The sequence below is a fragment of the Phoxinus phoxinus genome (assembly GCF_949152265.1).
Source record: "Phoxinus phoxinus genome assembly, chromosome: 3".
NCBI lineage: Eukaryota > Metazoa > Chordata > Actinopteri > Cypriniformes > Leuciscidae > Phoxinus > Phoxinus phoxinus.
In genome coordinates, this window is record NC_136878.1 from 12089006 (window position 1) to 12111291 (window position 22286).

Here is a 22286-nt window from a genome sequence, read left to right on the forward strand (position 1 = left end):
AAATTAGTAATTGAACAGATTAAAGAACCCAATACAAAAGCTCGGTTACAGTAATATTAAATACTTCACATTTAGCATGCATATTATATGTGAATATTCTGAAATTTGTAATGTATATGTGTTATTACTGCTGTCTGCTGCATTGAACAAAGGCATGAAAAACTTTAATGTTGACAAACGAAGAGAGTTTCTCAATCCACCACAAATAATTTAGTTGGAAAGTTGAAACTACAGTAACAAACGCCGAACTGACAGCGGCCAATGCCTGTAGTTGGGACGCGCCCCCTGTTTTCCCCTCGAGCCCCGCCTTCTAGTTGAACGAGCCCCCTTGTTTTTCGCGCGAGCGCTTGTGTTGTGTGCGCGAGCCCTGCCCCTGTTTCCAGGCAGATAAGACTCAACATGGCGGCGACGGGTAACGAAGAACAGACGTTGTTGCCAGATATCGAAGAGGAGGCTGAGGGCATGGAGCGAGAGATGGAGTCGGAGGAGGAAGAGGAAGAAGGGATGGGAGTTGAGCATTCCGAGGAGGAAGATGAAGAGAACACGTCTGAGGACGAGCGGGAGAATGAAGCAGAGATCCAGCGGCTGGAGGAGCAGGTGAGAGGAATGAATGAGGCTAACGACTCTCCTCACATACGCAGCTCTCAAAACACGGCACGAACGACTCTGCTGGGGAGTTTCTGCACATATATTTACCAGAACCCGTTTATTAGAGAGATCATACATGCTTAACATATCAAATACATGGCTAGGAGTAATAATAATACAGAAATGCTCAACTGTTCCTGAGGAATGTGGCTAGCAAAGGCTTTAGTGAGCTAGCAAACACTTGTGCCATGATATTTAATCCCTCCAAACTGCCCCTTCATTTAGCCTCTTTACTTGTTTTCCACCCATATGCAGTCCCAAATGTGTCTATGGAGCTTTGTGCCCTTGCATGTCTAAAGACTTTATGTACGATTTATAAGAATAAAGTTTACTGTTGGAGTGTTTCGACGACGCGTGCTGTGCGCACGGAGTTCAAACACGCGCCATAGAGCTCGTATGCATAGGAGTTGTATGCAACAGAGTTGTCAAGAGTGACGCCTAATAGATGCTGTGGTGATTTTAGACTTGAATCATGATTATTAGACATTAGTTTTGGGTTGCAGACCACATGCAAATTAGGCTTTCATGGGGGTGAAGATACTTTTGCACAGTTGTCATGTCCACGTGTTTGGTTTGGGATTCTTTGTGTTGCTCTGGTCTCTTGGGGGCTTGACTTCTGTTTTGGAGTGGATGATGATTCTGATTTGACGAACTGTGTACAGAATACGAAAACACCAATGTGGCACAATAGAGGGCTTTATGTTGCCAGAACTGCATGTTTCTTTTAAAAACTGTCTAGCAAGGTCATGGGTTTGATTTCTAGGGAAAGGATGACCTGATCAAATGTATACCTTTGATACAGTGCAAATCGCTTATGATAAAAGCATCTTCCAAATGCATATGTTATGCCAATTACATAAAATGTATTAAACTGGTCTTCAGCTGGTTCTCCAGCTAGAAAGTATCCAAAGCCCTCTAAAATATTCCGACAGACCAGGCTAGAAGATCAGAAACTAGCTTAGACTGGTTTAAGATGTTTTTTTAAAAAAAAGATGTTTTAAGATGTTTTGTTCATGGGTGTCAGCTTTCTATGTGATTCTGTAAAAAATAATAATTAGTTGCCATGATAAATGCACAGGTTTGGTTGAGTCACTATGGCCTTGCATTGAATTGTTCCATTCTGAATTAATTTCTGACCTTCATAAATTAATGAAAGATGGTGATTTGCATGGATCTCTACAGTAGTCAAGTCCCTGTTCAACAACAACCATGCAACAGCTATAATGCAAAATTTGCCAAGTGTGTCTGATCTCTACTACACCATGAGCCAGTTTATGTTTTGTTATAATGCATAAGAAAGCCGAAATCAAAGTTTAGCTTGTTCCCTGCTAAATATAGTGGATCAAAAACCAGTCACATTATCTGTTTAATGTTAAGTCCTACAGATATTTGCTCTCCGTGGGAAGTGGAACTGTTCCAGTGTCTCCCACTCTTGTGCAATAGACTACAGTGAATGCCTGCCTTGTCCAGATGAAGCTTTAGCCATCCCACCCAACCAAATGTATTGGTTAAATGTTTGGAAAAAATCAAGCAAGAATATATGATGATGCAGTTTAGAAGACATTATTTAGTTCATACCTTGGCTTGCATACTCCCTTAAGCGTTGCAATTAGGGGTGTGACGATAACCGCATCACCGCAATATCGCGTTAATGAGATGCCTACCGCGGTGTGAGGTCATCACCGGACTTTTTTTTTTTTTTTTGCTGAAAGTTACAGGAGTGCACATGGTGTGTGATATGAACTATAAACGCATTCATCTTTGCTTACAATATACTGTATTCCGCGAGTCCTATGTTTAAGGGCTTCTGGAGAAGAAGAAAAAATGCTTCCCGCGCAAGGGAGGGACAGTCCATTAAACATATGGGGGATTTATTTTTTGTCTGTGTCTGATTATTATTAATTAACTGCTAGGTTTCAGTACTTGTGATGTTTACAGATAATGTTCAATTAAATATACACAAACACAGGCATAAAAGACAAAAGCATAACGTAAACAGTTGGAGTTAGATTTTAATTGCAAGTAGCAATACTTCTCTTATGTGGTATAAGCAATAACAGTTGATGGCGCTAGCCGAATGTTATTCAACATTATTCAAAAAATGGCCACGAATCTAGTGTCTAAGCCAAATACTGTGTCGCCTATTTGGGCACATTTTGGCTTTGAGGCAGGTGACAAGGGGCAGCCGGTGAATTTGGACGAGCCAGTATGCTGTATTTGTAGCACAAAAGTATCCGTCTCGTGAGGAAATACTACTAATTTAAGATCGCATCTTAGAATTAACCATCCTGTGGCATTTGCCGGACTTGGTCGGTTAACCGCCAAACCGCGAGATTTGTTGCTTCTTCACCGCGGTAAGAAAAATTCCCATACCGTCACAGCCCTAGTTGCAATCATGTGGTATTTTGTGTATATGCTTCCCATTTAAGCATTTTCTTTGAGCAATATAATTTCATATTGATGTGGGCTATTTATTCTGAAGGATTTGAATTTGTTTTATTTTAAACTGATATTAAACTTTTGTAGGTCAACTTTCTACAGGATACTTTTTAGGGGCATTCGCACCGGGTGGTTATAAGAACTAGGCCTAGCCACCCCTAGAACAAAATTTTCCCTTTGGGGCGTTTTCCTGGTTGCATTAGCACCACCAGTAGAAACTCTTACGTAAGCCGACTGACAGCAATGTCATTTAAGTGTGGCATTAAGAGGATGGCGTGATTGGTTGAGAAGTGCCTCGACTTTGTGAAGTAGGAGCTAATTCAGTCCCCCCAAAGTTGTATTTCTATGGCTAAAATCATTGCCAGTTCCTGCGGTGGAAACACACCAAGCGAGTACTTCCGCCAGTAGTTTAGAAACAATGAAAATGTTCCTCTGGTGCAAAAGCCCCTTTTGTGAATCAAGATTGCATTTGTTTAATATTTTGTAAATACCATGTGAATCTCAGAAAGCAAAAGTCAACATCCTGTGTCCCATTTCTACAGCTGTCAATCAATGCATTTGATTACAACTGCCATGTGGACCTGATCAAACTTCTGCGGCAAGAAGGGAAGCTTCACAGACTGCGCAAGGCCAGGCAGAAGATGAGTGAACTCTTTCCTCTCACTGAAGGTGGGACATCCTTATTTTGTTTCCCACTTCTGTTTTTTTTTGTTCTCTTTGTGTGCCTTGTGCGGTAGCCAGAGTTTTAGTGAAAGGACAACTAGTGCTTTTAGAGTCCTGGCTATTTTGTGAATTTGTTCTTGAGGGTTGAATGAATACACATCACTCCCCAGGAAAGTTGCTTTCTAGAAACAGGACTGAGCAACTTTGCAGATAACAATTAATTTGAATTGTGATAGCGATTCATATTGATTTACTGGACATAATGAGAGTGTGTTAAAAGCGCTGGCAGCAATAGGGGATAAAAGGGGGGAAACCTTTGAAAGTGAAATGATAAAAATGAGTTGGTGTATATAAAGGAATATTTTAATCAAAAAATTAAGTCTTTAAACATATGTATGTATTTACAGTCTGTAAATACATTTACATTTACATTTACATTTAGTCATTTAGCAGACGCCTTTATCCAAAGCGACTTACAACTGAGGACTACAACAAGCGAGTCATTGTGAAGAAGCAAAAATAACGCAAGAAGTGCTCAAAATACAAAGTTCTGGAATTGCTCAGAGTAGCATAAGCCAAAACAAAGGAGGGTAAAGGAGAGGTTTTTTTTTTATTATTTTTTTTTTTTTTTTTTTAGGTCAAGTGCTCACGGAAGAGATGAGTTTTCAGTTGTCTTTTGAATGTGGTCAGGGATTCTGCATTCCGGATGAGGGTAGGGAGATCATTCCACCAGCAAGGAACCGTGAATGAGAATGTTCTGGAGAGTGATTTTGTGGCTCTCTGTGATGGTACCACGAGTCGTCGCTTATTGACCGATCGCAGGCTTCTGGTAGGGATGTAGACTCGTAGGAGCGAGTGAAAGTAGGAGGGAGCTGAGCCTGTGGTCGATCTGTAAGCAAGCGTCAATGCCTTGAACTTGATGCGAGCAGCGAGTGGTAGCCAGTGCAGAGAGATGAACAGAGGAGTGACGTGGGCCCTTTTGGGCTCGTTGAAGACAAGACGGGCTGCAGCATTCTGGATCATTTGTAGAGGTTTAATTGCACATGATGGAAGACCAGCCAGAAGAGCATTGCAGTAATCAAGCCTAGAGATAACCAAGGCCTGGGCGAGAAGTTGTGTTGCATGCTCAGTTAGGAAGGGCCTGATCTTCCTGATGTTGTGCAGTGCAAACCTGCATGATCGAGCTGTCTTTGTGATGTGGTCTGTGAAGGTCAGATGCTCATCAAATGTTACTCCAAGGTTTCTGACCGACCTTGATGGGGTGATTAAAGTTGAATCTAGCTGGATAGTGAAGTCGTGCTGCAGGGACGGGTTGGCAGGGAGGACGAGAAGCTCAGTCTTTGCCAGGTTGAGCTGCAGGTGATGTTCCTTCATCCACGCCGAGATGTCCGCCAGACAGCTTGAGATACGTGTAGCTACTGTGGGATCATCAGGTGGAAATGAGAGGTAGAGCTGGGTGTCATCAGCATAGCAATGGTAAGAGAAGCCATGTGCCTGTATGATGGGTCCCAGTGATGTGGTGTAAATGGAGAAGAGGAGCGGTCCAAGAACTGAACCCTGAGGAACCCCTGTAGTCAGTTGATGTTCTTTGGATACCTTGCCACTCCATGCGACCCTGAAGGACCTACCTGTGAGATAGGACTCAAACCAGTGGAGAGGAGTTCCAGTGATGCCCAGTGATGAGAGGGTGGACAGGAGGATCTGATGATTCACAGTGTCGAAGGCAGCAGACAGATCCAGGAGAATGAGAACTGATGATTTGGAGGCAGCTTTTGCGATCCGTAGGGCTTCTGTGACTGACAGCAATGCAGTCTCGGTTGAATGCCCTTTCTTGAAGCCAGATTGGTTTACGTCTAGTTGGTTGGTCAGAGAGAGGAAGGATGTTACTTGGTTGAAGGCAACTCGTTCAAGTGTTTTCGCAATGAACGGTAGGAGAGAGACAGGTCTGTAATTCTCTAAGAGTGATGTGTTTAATGTGGGTTTCTTAAGCAGTGGAGTTACCCGAGCCTGCTTGAATGCTGTAGGAAAAGTGCCAGTGTGGAGGGATGAGTTGATGATGTGTGTGAGTGCTGGTAGAAGTGTGGGAGAAATGGCACATGTGTATGTATTACATGTGTATGTATTACAAACAAGTGATAAAATGCCTATTGCGTGCTATGTTTGACTGAATATGTTTGGTGGAACAGAGATTTGGCTGGACTGGCTTAAGGATGAAATTCGCCTAACAGAAGACGAATCGGAGCGCGAGAAAGTCTACGAGCTGTTTGAGAGGGCTGTCAACGATTATGTGTGTAAGTGTGTCTTAATTATGTTCATAATCTTCAGTTCTTAGAAACAAGTTTAATTTGGTCAAATTTTGTAGTGTTTTCTAAGTGTAATATTTTTGTGTTTGAGCTGACTGTAAAACGCATTCAGTTACCACCAATAATCTGATAAAGAACATGTAATTACTTCTGAATTGTATGATGGATTGTTTTGAGATAAACCTGTGCTGGGGGATTAAAAAAAAGCTGCTGATAATGTTTAACCCATTCACAGGTCCAGAGATCTGGTTGGAATATGTACAGTACTCCATCGGGGGAATGGGAGCTCAGGGAGGGATTGAGCGTGTTCGGTCCATCTTTGAGAGGGCACTGACTGCCGTGGGTGTACACGTGACTAAAGGAGCTTCAATCTGGGAGGCCTACAGGGAGTTTGAGATTGTTATTCTCTCAACAGTACAGGTATGTACTCGGGGTTCCTACTTAAATTTATTACAGAATATCAGCGTGCCATTAAGTGGCTGTCAAAATAGCCAAACTGAAAGGCTTGTTATTAAATATCGCATGAATAGTAATGAGAAGTATAAATATCTTAAACGATTGCAGTGTTTTGTATTGTATTAGTGTTTTAACCCCTTCTTTCGTGTTCAGCCTCCTCCTGGCAGCGTTCCATCACAGGAGCAGCAGGAGCTGTTAAACGCCCAGCTCGACCGCATACACACACTCTTCAGGCGGCAGCTAGCTGTACCTCTGATGGGTGAGAACTGCTCTGTTTCTCTCCTCTCAGTCCTCCACTTTCCCATTCTTTCTTGTCTCTTTCTCTTTCCAGTGTTGGAATGAATAATCGGAAAAACTTATCCACAGGCCGAAAGGTTCGGGAGAACGGATGCTGAAAGAATTTAGACTATGAATATAAGATTGCGCAATTTGGCAGAAATAAACTAAACTGAGAACAACATGTCTAGACCGAAGTGAAATCTGGTCAGATGGTATTGATTAAGACTTGAGTTACAAATAAAATTGACCGTTGCATGGGGTTTCCTTTCATGTACGTTTCTGAAAGCCAAGTAGTATAGATTTTGTCAAGTAGACACCAGCGCTGCCAGACACTGTAACACAGGCTAGAGACAGGAGAGCCAGGAGCAGCCTGCAGATATCCAGATGGTCTGGTTTTGTGAGCAGGTTTTTTTTTTCTCCTCCTTGCCGGCTGCTTTTGGCACAGGAGATACGGTGGAGAAAGCGATGATCACATCCCACTCAGCTAAGAGAGCCAGATTACTGATTGGGCTTTCGTACAGCACGGCTCATGTTTCTATTGCCCTATTTCTGTGTCATAAAATTGCCTTGTAGTGGCGACATAGGTGAGAAATGCAGTAGTAACAGAGAGACTATTTCAAAGCATCTTTGAAACAGAACAGACACTGTGTTCCAGTAACAGTGAAAAGGTTTTGAAAGTTGAAATATCTGGATGCTTTGTTTCTCATGTTTGTGTTAACGTTGTGTTGTGTAGATATGGAGGGAACGTATGCGGAGTACTCTGACTGGGCTGATGATGGCGTACCTGAGACGGTCACACACCAGTACAGACGTGCCCTGAAACAGATGGAGAAATGCAAACCTTACGAGGAGGCTTTGGTAACTATGCCCGTGTCTCATTGCTGTAGAGACCCTTTGGTTTTCTGATTTTTCCATCATAATTTTATGCAAAATTATTGGTTATGATGTTAAAATCTTTTATAGCAGTAACCTGCCTACAGCCAAAATCAGTCTTCACAAGTGTCATTTAGAGATTCTGAATGAATTAACCATCTGTGGTAATGAAAGCTCTTTGTCCACAAACGTATGCTAATCAACACTATAATTTCACACATTTTTACCCCAGGAGTCAACATGAAATCTCAATTTACTTTCTTATTACACATTTCTGGTCTTTTCTTGTTTCTTCTTTTTCTTCCTAGTCTTTCTTAAAGGCTTAAACCATCTCTGAAACAACTTCCTTTTCTGCTGACATCATTAAGGCTGCTTAACCAAATTGGTATTGGTGGCAGTCCTCCATAATTGACTTCAAATCATGAACACTTTTCACTATTTAATTGATTCCCAGAGGACAAAATCAAGTCATGCTCTACCTTTTTCCCCCCACTTTGAATATCCTGTTTGTCTTGTACATTTAGCACATTAGAGAAAGAAAATGGCTATGGATAGCTAAGGTTGACTTTAAAGCTTGTAGACCTCAACCTGACAAATATATAAACTAATCAGTGACCCTTTTGTGTAGCAGTGAAGCATTAACATGTAGATGCTATTATTTAAACTGTGCATATTTTCATATTCAACAAATAATTCACTCAAGTCATATTCAACAAATAATTCACTCAAGTCACAAGAGGAACTGAAATCAGAAAACAAATTCAACCTAACTAGTGCTGTTGCCATTGAAAGTGGAGAATGTGCCATGTTCCCAGAAAGTAGAAGTAATTTTTAATGGTGAACAGAATTGCACTGCACTTATTTTAAATGAAAGCACCCAGTCACTAATTATAATTAAACTCTACAACAATCAGTTCAGTGCTCTTGCTCTCTTTTAATTAGAACAGATGTAATTTCCCTGTATGGCCCTTTTTTCTGTTAAATTCAAACTGTTGTTTATCTTTTGTGCTTTCTAATGGTGTTCTTTTTGATGTTCTAGCTGGTCTCTGAAACTCCAAAGCTGGCGGAGTATCAAGCGTATATAGACTTTGAGATGAAGGAAGGGGATCCGGCACGTGTCCAGATTATATTTGAGCGAGCACTGGCGGAGAACTGCCTTGTGCCAGACCTGTGGATCAAATACAACGCGTATCTGGTGAGTGACTTGCATAAGCACCGCCCCCCTTTACCCAGCAGCCCTTCGCACAGCTCACAAAATGAATTTGCGTCTGCACATGTGCCAGCCCCACACCTCCCTCCGTTTATTCAGGAACATATTAATTGCTTTAATGGTATGGTAATGAGATGCACAAGCCACAAACGCGTAACAGCGCAGTTGCAGCTGAGAACACATTAGAGAGCCAGCACCACACCAGATGGAGGGAGGGAGAGGGGGAAAACAGCGAGTTAACAAGACAGAAAGAGAGATGGTGGAAGGCGCGTAGGGGGAGAAAAATAAGAACGAGAAGAGGAGAGCATGACACCTCCCCATATTAGCAGCCAAAGCTTCTATCCATTTGGGCTTTCTGATTCAACGACTGAAATTAATGAACTTCTGCATTAAGGGCTATGGGCTGGAGTGTGTTAGTGGAATTCATTCAGGCGGTTGAATTCCTGGCAGCTATGGATGTGTGAAGTAATTAAATCAAGCCTCCATACTTGTACTCTCTTAGGTGATTAAATTGAGATGCTATTTACCTAAATTATATGCACCCCACACTGAGAGTCACAGAGCTGCTTTGCCTAATGGATATAGGGGGTTATTACTTGGTTTTACAAAGTGCTGTATTGTATCTTAAGCCTTCTACGTAACCAATGACCTGCACCACTTTAGGAACGAGTATTAGATCCGTTTCCTTAGTGGAATGGAATCTTCATTTCTTTCTTTCTTACTAATATTCCATGCACCATCTATTTGGCTATAGTTTTATTTGTGGAGTAGTCTTGTATGCTTCAAAGAACGTTGCTACCATGATTGATACTTCAAAAGATATCCACATTCAGTCTTTGATGAAACAAAAACAGAAGAGCAGTGAGCAGATGTTGAGTTGGCATAGGGTGTGCAAAGCAGGGATTTTATTCATCTCTCCCGTTTGTAAAGCCATTATTGCATTTTACTGAATGGTTATTGATGTAAGGCAATTTCCATCAGACCGATTTGTCTTGGCTGTAGATTAAACCTCTTTTACAATGGAGAAGTGCTGAATGTCTCCTTTAGCCTGATGCTACATGTAATTTTTGAGCAGCAGATGTGCTTGTAAATGGGTTGGCAGGAGAACAGCAGTGCTGGATTGGACGGGGAATTATGATCATTACAGACTACTCATCACACACACCACCTGCTCTTCCTGAAGCATATTCAGTGGCTTTGGTGTGGAAGGCAAAAAGGCTTAAGATATTTTCTGTACATTTAAACAAGCAATGTTGTATTAATATCTTGATTGTACATATCTATAAATTTGAATTTTGGTTGTATTTTGACTTCAATTGTGTAACATGTTTCTGAGTGAAACAAAATATTCAGGTGTGAATTTGCTTGTCATTCATCCTGATGTATATTTGTTTCAATCTCTGCAATTCTGTGAAGTTGGAAAAATCAGGCACGCAACCTGAAGTTGCAGTCATGTTTGTAGAACAAAAGTATAGTTTTTCTCATTTCCTCTGCATTTGTTTGAAACAAGTCTATTTCTGGTTTTTACCTGTTAAACAACATCCATATGTTATTAAATAGTACAGCTTTGAAACAGGATTTTGAACTTTCCCTTTGGTATATGTATATTTTTAAAATGTTCAGTTGAAAATTTTCTAAATTCACAAGTAGAAGGTTTAGGTGATAAACTATCATTTTTGTGTTTGAGTGGATGTTGCTTGGTCACTCACACCTACTCTCTACACCTACTGCAAAAAAAAAAAAGTATGACTTTGCTCATCTTTTTCTTTCTTTCTTCTGTTCTACCTCAGGATCGTCAGTTGAAAATAAAAGATCTAGTGTTATCTGCTCATGAGCGAGCCGTCAGGAACTGTCCCTGGACCATGGGCCTGTGGAAGAGCTATCTTTTAGCTTTAGAGCGGCATGGGACAGACCATCAGACAGTGACAGGTACTCGTTTCAATAATTTCTGCGTCAAATGTTGTGTTTTAGAACAGGCTTCCTATTGTCATGGGAAAAAAAAGTTTGTAGTTAATGTAACTCTTAGATTATGCTCGGTTCTAAATATGACATTTATATATTTTATAAATATATATATTTGTGTGCAATCTCTATGAAATAATGACAAAAGGTGTAGGAACACTGTAATGTTGAATCAATTTATGAATGACAAAAACCTTTTGCAGGAATAGAACCATTTTTAACATGCAAAAATATGTCCTTAGATGTGTTTGAAAAGGCCCTGAATGCAGGATTCATCCAGGCAACTGATTATGTAGATATCTGGCAATCTTATTTGGACTACTTGAGGAGACGTGTTGATTTCAGCAAAGGCAAGACCATATTCTTTTCTTTTCTGCTCTTTTTTTTCTGATCTATTCTTACATTCTCAAGTTTTGGTCCACAGTCACAGCTGATGTCAGATGAGTGAATCTGGTGATTTTACTATTGATGAAATTGTTGATCATTGCAGAGTGGAGCAGGGAGTTGGACGAGCTGCGGGCAGCTTTTGCACGCTCCCTTGATTACCTGAAACAGGATGTTGAAGAGAGTAAGTATCTTGTCTGATTTTATGAGGTATGAGAGCAGACTTGGTAGAAAGAAATATTTAACTACTGTCTCACTTCTCAGGGTTCAGTGAAAGTGGAGATCTGTCCTGCACAATAATGCAGATCTGGGCAAAGATAGAGGTGGGGAAACACTATACCATTGCATCTGTCCATCCTCCATTAAGTAATGTCATTCTGCTGACTACAGTCTGTCCGCAGTTGTAACAGTGCTGCTTGTGTCTGTTTGCTCCAAACAGGCTTTACACTGTAAGAACATGCAGAAGGCCCGTGAACTGTGGGACAGCATAATGACAAAAGGGAATGCAAAATATGCCAACATGTGGTTGGAATATTACAACCTGGAAAGGTCAGTAATTTTCAGCCGTTTGTGCAACAAGTCATATGTTTTTGCTTCTGTTGAAGAACAAGATTCTCTTTAAATAATTCTCAAATTATGCTGGATAATGTGATACATTTGTGGAGTCTATGCAGCTTGCTGTGCTGCTATGATTGAGGCAACCAAAATACAAAATACTACCCAAATACTAAAATATTCTGAAATTTACATTCACTTGAGGGAAAAAAAATAATGTGTGCAATAATTTTTCACTGGCTGTGTGACCTTGATTATATCAACAGCCTTTTATCAATCAGTCAATTTTAAAGATTGAGCAAGTTATTACATTTTAATTACATTTTTTGCAAACAAACATTTGTTATTTTTATCAGAATAATGTGTGCTAATAGATAATATATTTTTCTAGCCGAATAAAAGTCATTAAGCCATTAGTCGAGTAATCGCACGTTTATATTAATTTAATTACATAAATATTTACTGAGGAGAATATTAAACCATGAGCGTTTAAGATATAGCTATAGGCTGTTATAGGAATATAGCCTATTCCACGCTCAAGAACACACATTAAAACTTGCCTCAGAGCACTTGCAAAATGATTATGAATGTCAGAAAAAAGAGCAAAGAGACATTATAATAGTTTATTAATAAATTTGTGTTTTTTTGTGTCAGTGTCGGCTGCAAAGATAAAGTTGACGACATTGACTCGTCATCTCCGACGTAGAAATGCACCTTTCACACAGATTTGAATGGGTTCATTTAAAATGAGACATTTCATGCTTTCTATAGATATATTTCTCATGTCTGTGAGGCAAGTAATCAATCGGAGTTATAATAAAAAAAAAAGTCAAGATCTTTTGAAGAGAAATGTCGGATGATTTCTATGTAATAGAGGAGCTTGAGTTTGTTGCAAAGTCCTATTTGTTCAAACCTTTGAGAGGGGTCTAAGCCTACAATGCTCTTACATCCTACATGCGTCACGGGTTACTCGCGTAAGTCGACTTGCGTAGTATGCGTACGGTTGTCTGGCGGAAGCTAGTTATTTTAGATTATAAAGTTATAAATATGGGTATTTTTCTTACAAGAACCCATGGCTTCTCTTCAGAAGGCCTCTATTAACCCCCCGGAGCCGTGTGGAGCACTTTTATGATGGATAGATGCACTTTAATGGACTTCAAAACAGAAATGGCCATTCACTGCCATTATAAACCTTGGAAGTGCCAGGACATTTTTTTTATATAACTCCGATTGTATTCGTCTGAATGAAAAATGTCATATACACCTAGGATGATTTGAGGGCGAGTAAATCATGGGCTAATTTTCATTTTTGGGTGAAGTGTCCCTTTAATGTTTCAAATGATAAGCCATATTTGAGGTCGAAGGATAATAGGGATGAACGTTTAGATTTCCTGACCGGTATACTGTAGTTACCACAAATAACTGATGTTTAGGATCTGTCACTCACGGACTACGTGACTTGATGACATTTGTTTGTTTTATCAGAATAGTGTGTGCTAATAGGGCTGCCCCTTACTTAGCCCTAGCTAATAAGTTGTTGAGGTTATTTTAATTTATTTAAATTGCTTGTATGCTTGTTGATCAGGTCCTATGGAGATGCTGTTCACTGCAGGAAGGCTCTTCACAGAGCTGTACAGTGTACATCAGACTACCCTGAGCACGTGTGTGATGTCCTGCTCAACTTTGAAAGAGTGGAGGGTGAGTTTAATTCATGTATATTTATACTGCTGTTTATGCGGGTGTCCAGCTTTGGGTGTTTATGTGGGTGTTGTCTTTCACAGGCTCTCTGGAAGACTGGGATGCTGCAGTCCAAAAAACAGGGACCAAACTCAACAGAGTCAATGAGCAGAGAGCAAGAGTCAGTCCTATAACTAGTCTTTTTGGAATTTTCCCCAAACTTGGCATATTTGTCCTTTTCCTGTTAAAAATAACAGAAATATTTAAGCATTCAGATATATATGCGTATCATGTTTAAGGCATCTGGCAGGAAGCTCACCATGTAGAAATTTATTTTTTAATGTTTAGAAATGAGCCATCTGTATGCTGTATCTGCAGGTGGCTATAAAAGAGGCTAACCTAGCCAGACAAGAGGAGGATAAAGCTGACCAAAGGAGGAAAGCCAAGGCAGATAAAAAAGGCCAAAAGAAGAGCCAGAAAGCAAACAGAACCGGGGATAAACGGAAAGCTGAAGACGATGGCGAGGAGGAATGGGGAGAGGAAGCAGGTATGGATGGGGAGCTTTAGGTTTTATAATTCTGTTGTGTAAAAAAAAAAGTTTTTTTCAAATTGTAAAAGGTAACAGTGTGGTTCAGACTTTGGCTGTAGTGACATGTCAAATATGTGCAGAGCTGCCATCCAAGAGGCTCCGAGGGGAGGGGGACTTTGGCAGCACGGCCACAGAGGAGCTCATGGAGACAGAAAGCGGGCTTTTCGGCCGACGACCTCCACCACCGCGTAAAACTGAGCCTCCTGGTTTCCGTAAGAACCAGCAGAGAGCGCTTGAAGCACAGCGAGAACCCCAGGACGTGTCAAAAGAGCAGCGCAAAGATGAAAATAGTGTGTTTGTCAGTAACTTGTCCTTTAATCTGGAAGACCCCGAGGGCAAGCTGCGAACATTGTTTAAGGGTTGTGGGACAGTAGAGCAGGTGCGGCTCGTGTATACACCAAAAGGTGTGTTTAGAGGCTATTGCTATGTGCAGTTTGAGGATCGGCTAGCTGTACCTGAGGCGCTGAAACTGGACAGGCAGGAGGTGGATGGGCGGCCCATGTATGTGTCTCCTTGTGTGGACAAGAACAAGAATCCTGATTTCAAGGTATCTACACTGTGTATACTACTGAATTTTTACATCCCTATGTTCAAGTGAACAATTTCCTTTGGCGAGCATTGGTTGCCTTTTTTTAAATGTCAAGCATTTTTATAACAATGTCTTCCTGGCAGGTTTTTAAGTTCAACACGTCATTGGAGAAGCACAAGATCTTTATCTCGGGCCTGCCGTACACCTGCACTAAAGAGACACTGGAGGACCTCTTTAAAGAACACGGCACAATCAAAGCCATCCGGCTAGTCACCAACCGTTCAGGCAAACCCAAGGTGTGTAGGTCTCGGGTCACTAACATGAATACAAAACATGACTGTCCCAGTATACCTGAAATAAGTCATCTCCAAGCTGATATTGCCACAATATATTACACATGTCCAAAAAAAACAATTTTAAACAAAAACTTAGAGGAATAGGTTTTCTCTCCATAGTAATTTATGTGTGTGCTCTGTAGGGTTTGGCATATGTGGAATATGAGAATGAGGCACAGGCTTCACAGGCTGTGCTGAAGATGGACGGCACCATGTTGGAGACCTTCACACTCTCTGTTGCTATTAGCAACCCCCCAAGAAGAAATCTGGAAGAGAAAGCAGCACCTAGTCGAATCCTGGGGGCAACAATGCAAAGGCAACCTCAGGGGGCGTAAGTACTTGATGCGGCAGGTCACGTGTTGAATTTCTGCTTGTAGCCAAGACCACAGTTTTTCTCAACATTAACTAACATTCACAAACCCCTATGTCTCCAGAGAAAATACTTTTGTTGTTGTTGTTTTGTAATATTTGATCTGGGAAAGAAAAAAAGGTCTCAGCTGCCTGTTTAACTATAAACTGTAACTATCTCGTAGGGCTGAGCGAATAATTGCATAAAAAACAAATTTGTGATATGAAATAGTGATGATCAAATCACAAAGGATGCAATTTAATGAAAAAAATGTATGCGCTGTGTGTTTCAGAGTGAAGTGGCATTTTCGTTTTCTCACAGCGCTTGCAGAGATGAATTTATGTGGAGCAACATTTACTGCGAACTGAGTTGCTCTGAGTTTGGGTCGCTTATAACATGAATTTGGGAACAGCGTGCCAACCATTTTACCAGATTTGTAAAGAGAAGCGCTTATAAACCTGTTGCTGTAAGCTCTCCCTAAAATTAAATTGTTTCTTAAATACTCTGTTATAGTGAAATATTACAATACATATTTATTTTGTTAAACACATTTTTATTTAATAATAATAATAATATTGATCATAATTATAATTATTATTTAATAAATAAATATATTTTAAAAAAATTGCCCAGATTTTTCAGCCTCACAAAAAAGTACAGCAAGTTTTTTTTTTTTTTTACATCAGAAAACCCACAATTAAATTTTCCCAAATTTTTCAGCCCTAACATCATGTGACAAAGCCTCTGTTTAACATCCTACAGTTTTCCAATTTTCTTTTCACAGTCCTGATTTACTGAAAACATCAGTTCTTTCTGTTTAAACATTATTATTTCTTTTCAGAAGGGGAAAAGGACGCACTCAGATCTCTCTGCTGCCACGCTCTCTGTACAGACAGAGTGCTCCAGATGCCAAAGCGGAGAACGGGACCGTTTCTGCACCACATGCCACACTGACGGATGGAGTGCACGGAGGACCTGGAACCACAAGCCTGGACACGCAAGCCAAGTCTCTGTCCAATGAGGACTTTGCCAGGATGCTGCTCAAAAAGTGAAATTGTTTGCAGATAACACAACAGGAATACCTGCCTTCTGACAGAAAGCCATGCTGTGTCCTTGCGAAGTCCAGCGGAGAAACAGCGTTTTAATTTAGCCAACTTTCTGTAAATACGCGACCACCCTAGATATATAATTAAACTATTTTAACACCTAATCAATGGAGATGTGAGCTGTATTGTTTTCTTTAAATTCTTAGTAATAAAGAAAGGGGGCAGATTTCAGATTTTGTCAGCAAGTATTTTTTTAACAGGATGTTAAAACGGATGTGAACCATTGTTTTAAAAGGTTTATGCAAGAACATTTAATATGAAAATACATGATGTATCATAAGTTTCAACGCAGCTTAATTTCTCAATAGGTCCCTTTGGCGCAGCTGATCTGTAGATGCGTCCTCTGCCTTGTCAAAGCAAACAAAATTATAAAGATCAAAACCTTTATTTTATATAATATCTGAACTGCATGTTGTATAAATAATTTATTTGCAGTACCACGACCATTTGAAACAACTATTTTGCATGTGTAGATTTACAACATACTTCTGTAATGTCTTCATAAAAGCTCTAAATGAAGATTTAATAGGGTAATAGATGATCTTGTCAGCAAATAAAATCCAGCACCTTGCCAACAACACATTTGTGTCTAAGAGGTTCAACTTTGGTGTTGATTAGACTGCAGCGCTTGATTTAAAAGCTCTGTCCTGGAAATTAGTAGATTCTATTTGCCGAGTTTTATCACGCATTTTTGTATTTTCTCCAAGCGCTGCCCTAGAATCTTGTTTAACTGCTGACACAGCTTGCAAACCTGCCTTACCTTGTGTACTCACTACTCAATAATGGTCTGAAGGTTAAAGCTTGCGCTCCACAGCCAGATTCAATTCAACATTCAGTGTAGAACCTTAGATTTCACATGCGTACGTGGTCATATTCAAAGGGCTGGCTTAGCACGATAGTTTTACAACCTATTTGGACCTTTCCTGAAGTTGAATCTATGCAGCTGTATATCGCTAGAACCTTCCACTACGAGTTCACCTGATTGTGAACCCATCATATACTGTATTGTATATATATACACAACATATATCATCTAAAATGTCCTGGATATTAGTATTATTTACTGGTTTTGATAGCAATGATGGACTTGTGTATTTCATCCACTATTAAACGTAAAGCTGATGTATTTCTTTAAACTATAGTGTTCTACACTAGACAGTTCCCTCCTGCATTGTTCTTTTGATTGTTTGATTCTTGTTCAACCCCTCAATGGTTGACCATAGTTTTGTAAAACATTTGTATATTTTGAACGAAGTATAAAAAAAGAAAAGAAAAAAAGTAGCTATATATTTGCGTTTGATCACCACAGTGGCCTAAAGTAGTGATTGAGGAAAAAAAAAAAGTGCTGTTGCAATGTCTTGTTCCACACTAAAAATAATGAAAATAGTATACATGTAATAAATTGTGCACATTCTTGATTTGGTTAACTCATTTGATTATAAATTGGTCATTTTTATTTACCACGTCAGTGTCATCTTTAGGCACTCAATAATTTCTAATAATGCTCTTCTTGTATTTCCTGTGTTGCTCAAGTTGTATGTAGTCATACAGTTTAATTTTATTTGATCCTTTTCGTTTTAAGGCCTAAATTGTTTAATGAAGCAATTAAATGTATGTGGTTGTCAAACATATGACTTGTGTGATATTTATGCATTGCTCACATTGATTTTTAGCCTTGTTTAAAAACAAATTCATAAGAGGACTGATTTGATCTTTTGTCAAGGGTACATCTGACATTTTTCTGTTTATCAGCAGGACATATTTCACAATAATGGAAACTGACTACAGGTATTAACCTGGATATGAAAAGTCAAAAGGAAATTAAGATGTAAATCCACTAAATACTAGAAAGAGATGAGTTGTAAAATAATTTATTACACACAATAAAATAGCTTTTTAGAAGTAGTAATAATATTAATGAAACTTGTTTAAATAGATCAAACTAAAGTGCTTAGATAGTGGCAAACCAAAATTAATCAAATTATCTTTTAAGATACTGATTAAAAAAAAGTTCACATTGTGACAAACATTTCAACAATATTCCTGTAATCAATAATCTTCAGAAAAAAACATTTTGAACAGCTGTAATAAATTATATCCCTTGCATCATACATCACTGAATCATTTTCATATCGCAAAAGAAGAAAATGTACTTCAGTTAAATTTAAAACCGAATGACCTTTACAAATAAACCTAAAGAAACTTGTGATGTAAAACTAAATCAGGGATTATGCTCTAGTCTAGGTAATGACAAAGGTTTAATCTTTGAACATGACATTTCTTTACTGTAGCCTGGTAGCTAGTCTTATGCAAAGAGAGAAATGTGTCCAACAAGTTGTAAAGTTCACAATAAATCTACTTTAGCTGGCAAAGCGTCTAAAAATCATAAACCAAATTAATTCTTTTTTCCAAGAAAAGAAAAGCTTTTCTTTAATTTCTAATTTAAAACTGACTGACAAAGTTGTAGGGGTAAAATAAGGACATTTTACACGGTCAAAAAACAAACAAACATGGGATTTGTAACGGATATAGCTACACATTAAATGCACAAAAAAAAAAAAACTCAAAATGGATCCACAATTTGTCCATGTACTGTAGGACCCAAGCTGGCAGAATAAGGTTGGACAATGATTTATTTCAGAGGCTGATGTGGACCATATGGCACTTCAATTTACATGCATGTGCAATCTTTTCCCATCTACCAACACATCTTTCAGCTATGCACAGGTATGGTGTGTTTACAGTCAGGGCAGGCGTGATTACTTGACCCAGGCAGCCCAACTGCATGCTCGGTTGTGGCTATCAGTAGCGTGTCGAGTGTAATTTCTGTGCATTTCGCAATAAATCGAATAAAGGGCCTAACGTCACCCTCGTTGGCTGTATCCAGGGCGGCGTAATACTCAACCCTCTGCTCTTTCCGAATGGTGATCGGTGGATAACTAGCTTGCATTAGAATTAAATTCATGAGCAGGCGGGACGTCCGTCCGTTCCCGTCCACAAACGGATGCACGTAAACCAGTTTATAGTGCGCGAGAGCTGCAAACTCCACCGGGTGTAGATGCAGCGCTTCCTCAGAGTTCAACCACTGCACCAGCTCCTGCATGTGCCAGTCTAAGTCCTGCGGGTGCGGAGGGATGTGATGTCCCACGAACACCTGGCTAGCACGGAATCGCCCGGCTTCCACGGGATCGGCGTAGCCTAGAACCCGCAGGTGGATCTCTAGGATGTCATTTACAGTGATCGCTCCAGCACGGGACAGCAAGGTGGTGTTGATGTACTTCATGGCTACATCTACACCAATTGCCTCATTCTGTTCTTGAAGACTCTTACCTGGTACAGCATATCTGGTCTCGATGATATGGCGAATCTCCGATAGAGTGAGCGTGTTGCCTTCGATAGCAACGGTGTGGTAAATGTGATGGTAGTAGGTCTCCTCCATGACCCGACGCAAGGCAGAGTTGCCCTTGGGGATGGACATGAGACGTCGCACCTTTCCATCGATGATTCCAAAGTGGCGTTGATCTATTTCCTCGACTAAAGGGAGAGTGCGATCCCTGCTTACCAGAGCCTTCTCGTTACAGGGCGAGATGGCGAGGGCCTTGGTGTAGAGGTGGTCAGCTTGGACAACATCTTTTTCCTCCTCCAGAATGGTTCCCAGTTCAGTGAGCGCATCCACAAACTCAGGGTTCATGTTGAGTGCGTGGACAAGCAGCTTATGAGCCTTCTCTCTTTTTCCATTTCTCTTCATCTCCAGAGCCTGCTGGAGAGCCGCCTTTGCCTCCAACTGAGTCTCTGTAAACATACAGATGGTGAGCGTTACACAATATGACATTCCAGCTGAGAGACGCATAATCAAAAGGTAGGTTCAAAGAAAACAATAATATTGTGAAATATTATCACAATTTAAAATATTTCTATTTGAATATATTTTAAAATATAATTTATTCCTGTGAATCCTGTGAATTCAGCATCATTACTCCAGTCTTCAGTCACATCATTCTTCAGAAATCTAAAATGCTTATTTGATGCTCAAAAAAAACATTCATTATTATTATCAATGTTGAAAACAGTTGTGGACAATTTACTTTTGAACGGCACTGTATAATGTTACAAAAGCTTTCTATTTCAGATAAATGCTGTTCTTTTGAACTTTCTAGTATTCATCAAAGAATGTGCATAACTGTTTTCAACGTTCATAATGATAAATGTTTATTGAGCACTAAATCAGCACATTAGAATGACTTCTGAAGAATCGTGTGACACTAAAGATGCAGCTTTGCATTACAGGAATAAGTTACATTTTAAAATATATTTAAATAGAAAACAGTTATTTTAAATTGTAATAATATTTAAAAAAAATGTTTTTTAAATCAAATAAATGCAGCCTTGGTGAGCATAAAAAATCTTATAAATCCTAAACTTGTGAATAGCTGTGTGTGTGTGTGTGTGTGTATTCTATTTATTTATATATATATATATATATATATATATATATATATACAGTATATACCAGAGTTTCAGACTGGAAAAAGTCACTGCAATTATAAGACACTGAACCAGGGCATCTTAAATATATATAATTCAAGTGATTAATAATACATTTAGAGTCAAGCAGAAGGACTAATTTCAGAGGAAAACCCTATTTATTTATTTTTTGAAAGATTATGAAGAGTTGATTTGGAATAACATAAATAATTCATCAATATATTATGCACAATAAGTCCAGGGACATGCATTAAGAATGTAAATAGAGTCAGCCGCAGCATCTTCAACTGTACCTTTGCTGGGCTTGAGTTTTTGTGGCAGGAGGTCTAGCGCTGTGAAGGGGACCGTCAGGCTGGTTGTGTGGACAACAGGCCGCTGGACACCCCCCCACAGCTGGCAGCGCAAAAGAGCAATACCCTTCAGCGTGGCACAGCATTGTTCCTCTATGCCCACTAAAGGCAGCAACAGAACACATACTGATCCCAGGAGGGCAAACAGGACGGGTCCCCAACTCCAGAGCAGAGGACTGCCGCTGGCATGGCGAAACACTGCCAGAGCTGCCATCAGTCGAGGAATCCAGATTTCGCAGGCCACGTGTCCGACATTCTAGCATGAAACTGAAAACCTGTGAGAATAGAAAACATGGGAGAGAGAAGGTTAAGACAATTTTTTTTTAAATCAAGATTTCAAATAAAATAAAATCCCCTTACAGTCAAATGTGAGTCAGGTGGATTTTGTGAATTCTGACAGTTTATGGAATAGTCTGAATGCTTCTTATGCCCAGTCATTTTTTTTTTTACCACACTTGTTACAATCATGCTCTTTGGTAGTCTAAAATTTACTTATGGTCAGGAGTGGCCACAGATACAATAATTTATATATTTTAAAGCACCTAACCAGTATTTGAAATGTATAACGTTACCCGTCTTGTAAGCTGTTTTAAACACACTGTCTGACGTTTTTTCTTTTCTTTTCTTCATAACACAGTAGGTAAATAACGTTACTTATAATATTGTAGAACCAGATATTTCCACATCTGACACCTGAAAGATCACCCGATGATAACTTAGACACATTAAAATAAACAGTCCATGACAAGTCATTACATCATTCATGCATTTGATTTCTACAGGAAGACTTTATCCTAACCCTAAAAGCAGCGGCTAGTTACGTCCTTTATAAAATGTAAAACAAGACGCAAATGTTCAGACATACCTTCTTGGTTAAAGACGTGTTATTCTCAATATAAATTATGGATATGATCAGAAATGTTTGCCCTGCTGTTAGCAACGTCAACTTCCGCGAAAAGAGTATCGCATACTTGTAAGGTTAAAACTGATTGGTTGATTTTACTAAGTATGCGTTCAGTGATTGGTCAGATATTTGCCACACACCCTCGCGCAGCAACACATTTTTCAGATCGTGAAACTACATGATTGGACAA

The 22286-nt window shown here is 39.6% G+C and overlaps 2 protein-coding genes across 3 annotated transcripts; one reads left to right on the forward strand and one right to left on the reverse strand.

Annotated features, from left to right (window-relative positions):
- Positions 1-245: 245 nt before the first annotated feature.
- On the forward strand, positions 246-17982 carry sart3 (spliceosome associated factor 3, U4/U6 recycling protein). 2 transcript variants are annotated; one of them, XR_013796938.1, is made up of 20 exons: positions 246-597; positions 3630-3756; positions 5937-6041; positions 6289-6473; positions 6663-6768; positions 7522-7646; positions 8701-8856; positions 10662-10800; positions 11076-11183; positions 11324-11401; positions 11482-11540; positions 11657-11766; positions 13358-13470; positions 13554-13630; positions 13828-13996; positions 14119-14585; positions 14711-14863; positions 15046-15233; positions 15544-15717; positions 16093-17614. XR_013796938.1 is itself a non-coding variant. In XM_079607734.1 (19 exons), the coding sequence occupies exons 1-19, from the start codon at positions 400-402 to the stop codon at positions 16301-16303; spliced, it is 2874 nt and encodes a 957-aa protein (XP_079463860.1). In that variant the 5' UTR covers positions 246-399; the 3' UTR covers positions 16304-17982. The 2 variants fall into 2 exon arrangements, 1 of the variants encoding a protein (XP_079463860.1); XM_079607734.1 differs by lacking the exon at positions 15544-15717 and having other exon boundaries at positions 16093-17982.
- Positions 17983-18212: 230 nt separating this feature from the next.
- On the reverse strand, positions 18213-22286 carry ficd (FIC domain protein adenylyltransferase). Its single transcript, XM_079607748.1, has 3 exons — positions 22058-22286; positions 21136-21467; positions 18213-20149 (listed from the first exon to the last, which is right to left on the reverse strand). Exons 2-3 carry the CDS (start codon positions 21404-21406, stop codon positions 19071-19073), a joined length of 1350 nt encoding a protein of 449 aa, XP_079463874.1. The 5' UTR covers positions 21407-21467; positions 22058-22286; the 3' UTR covers positions 18213-19070.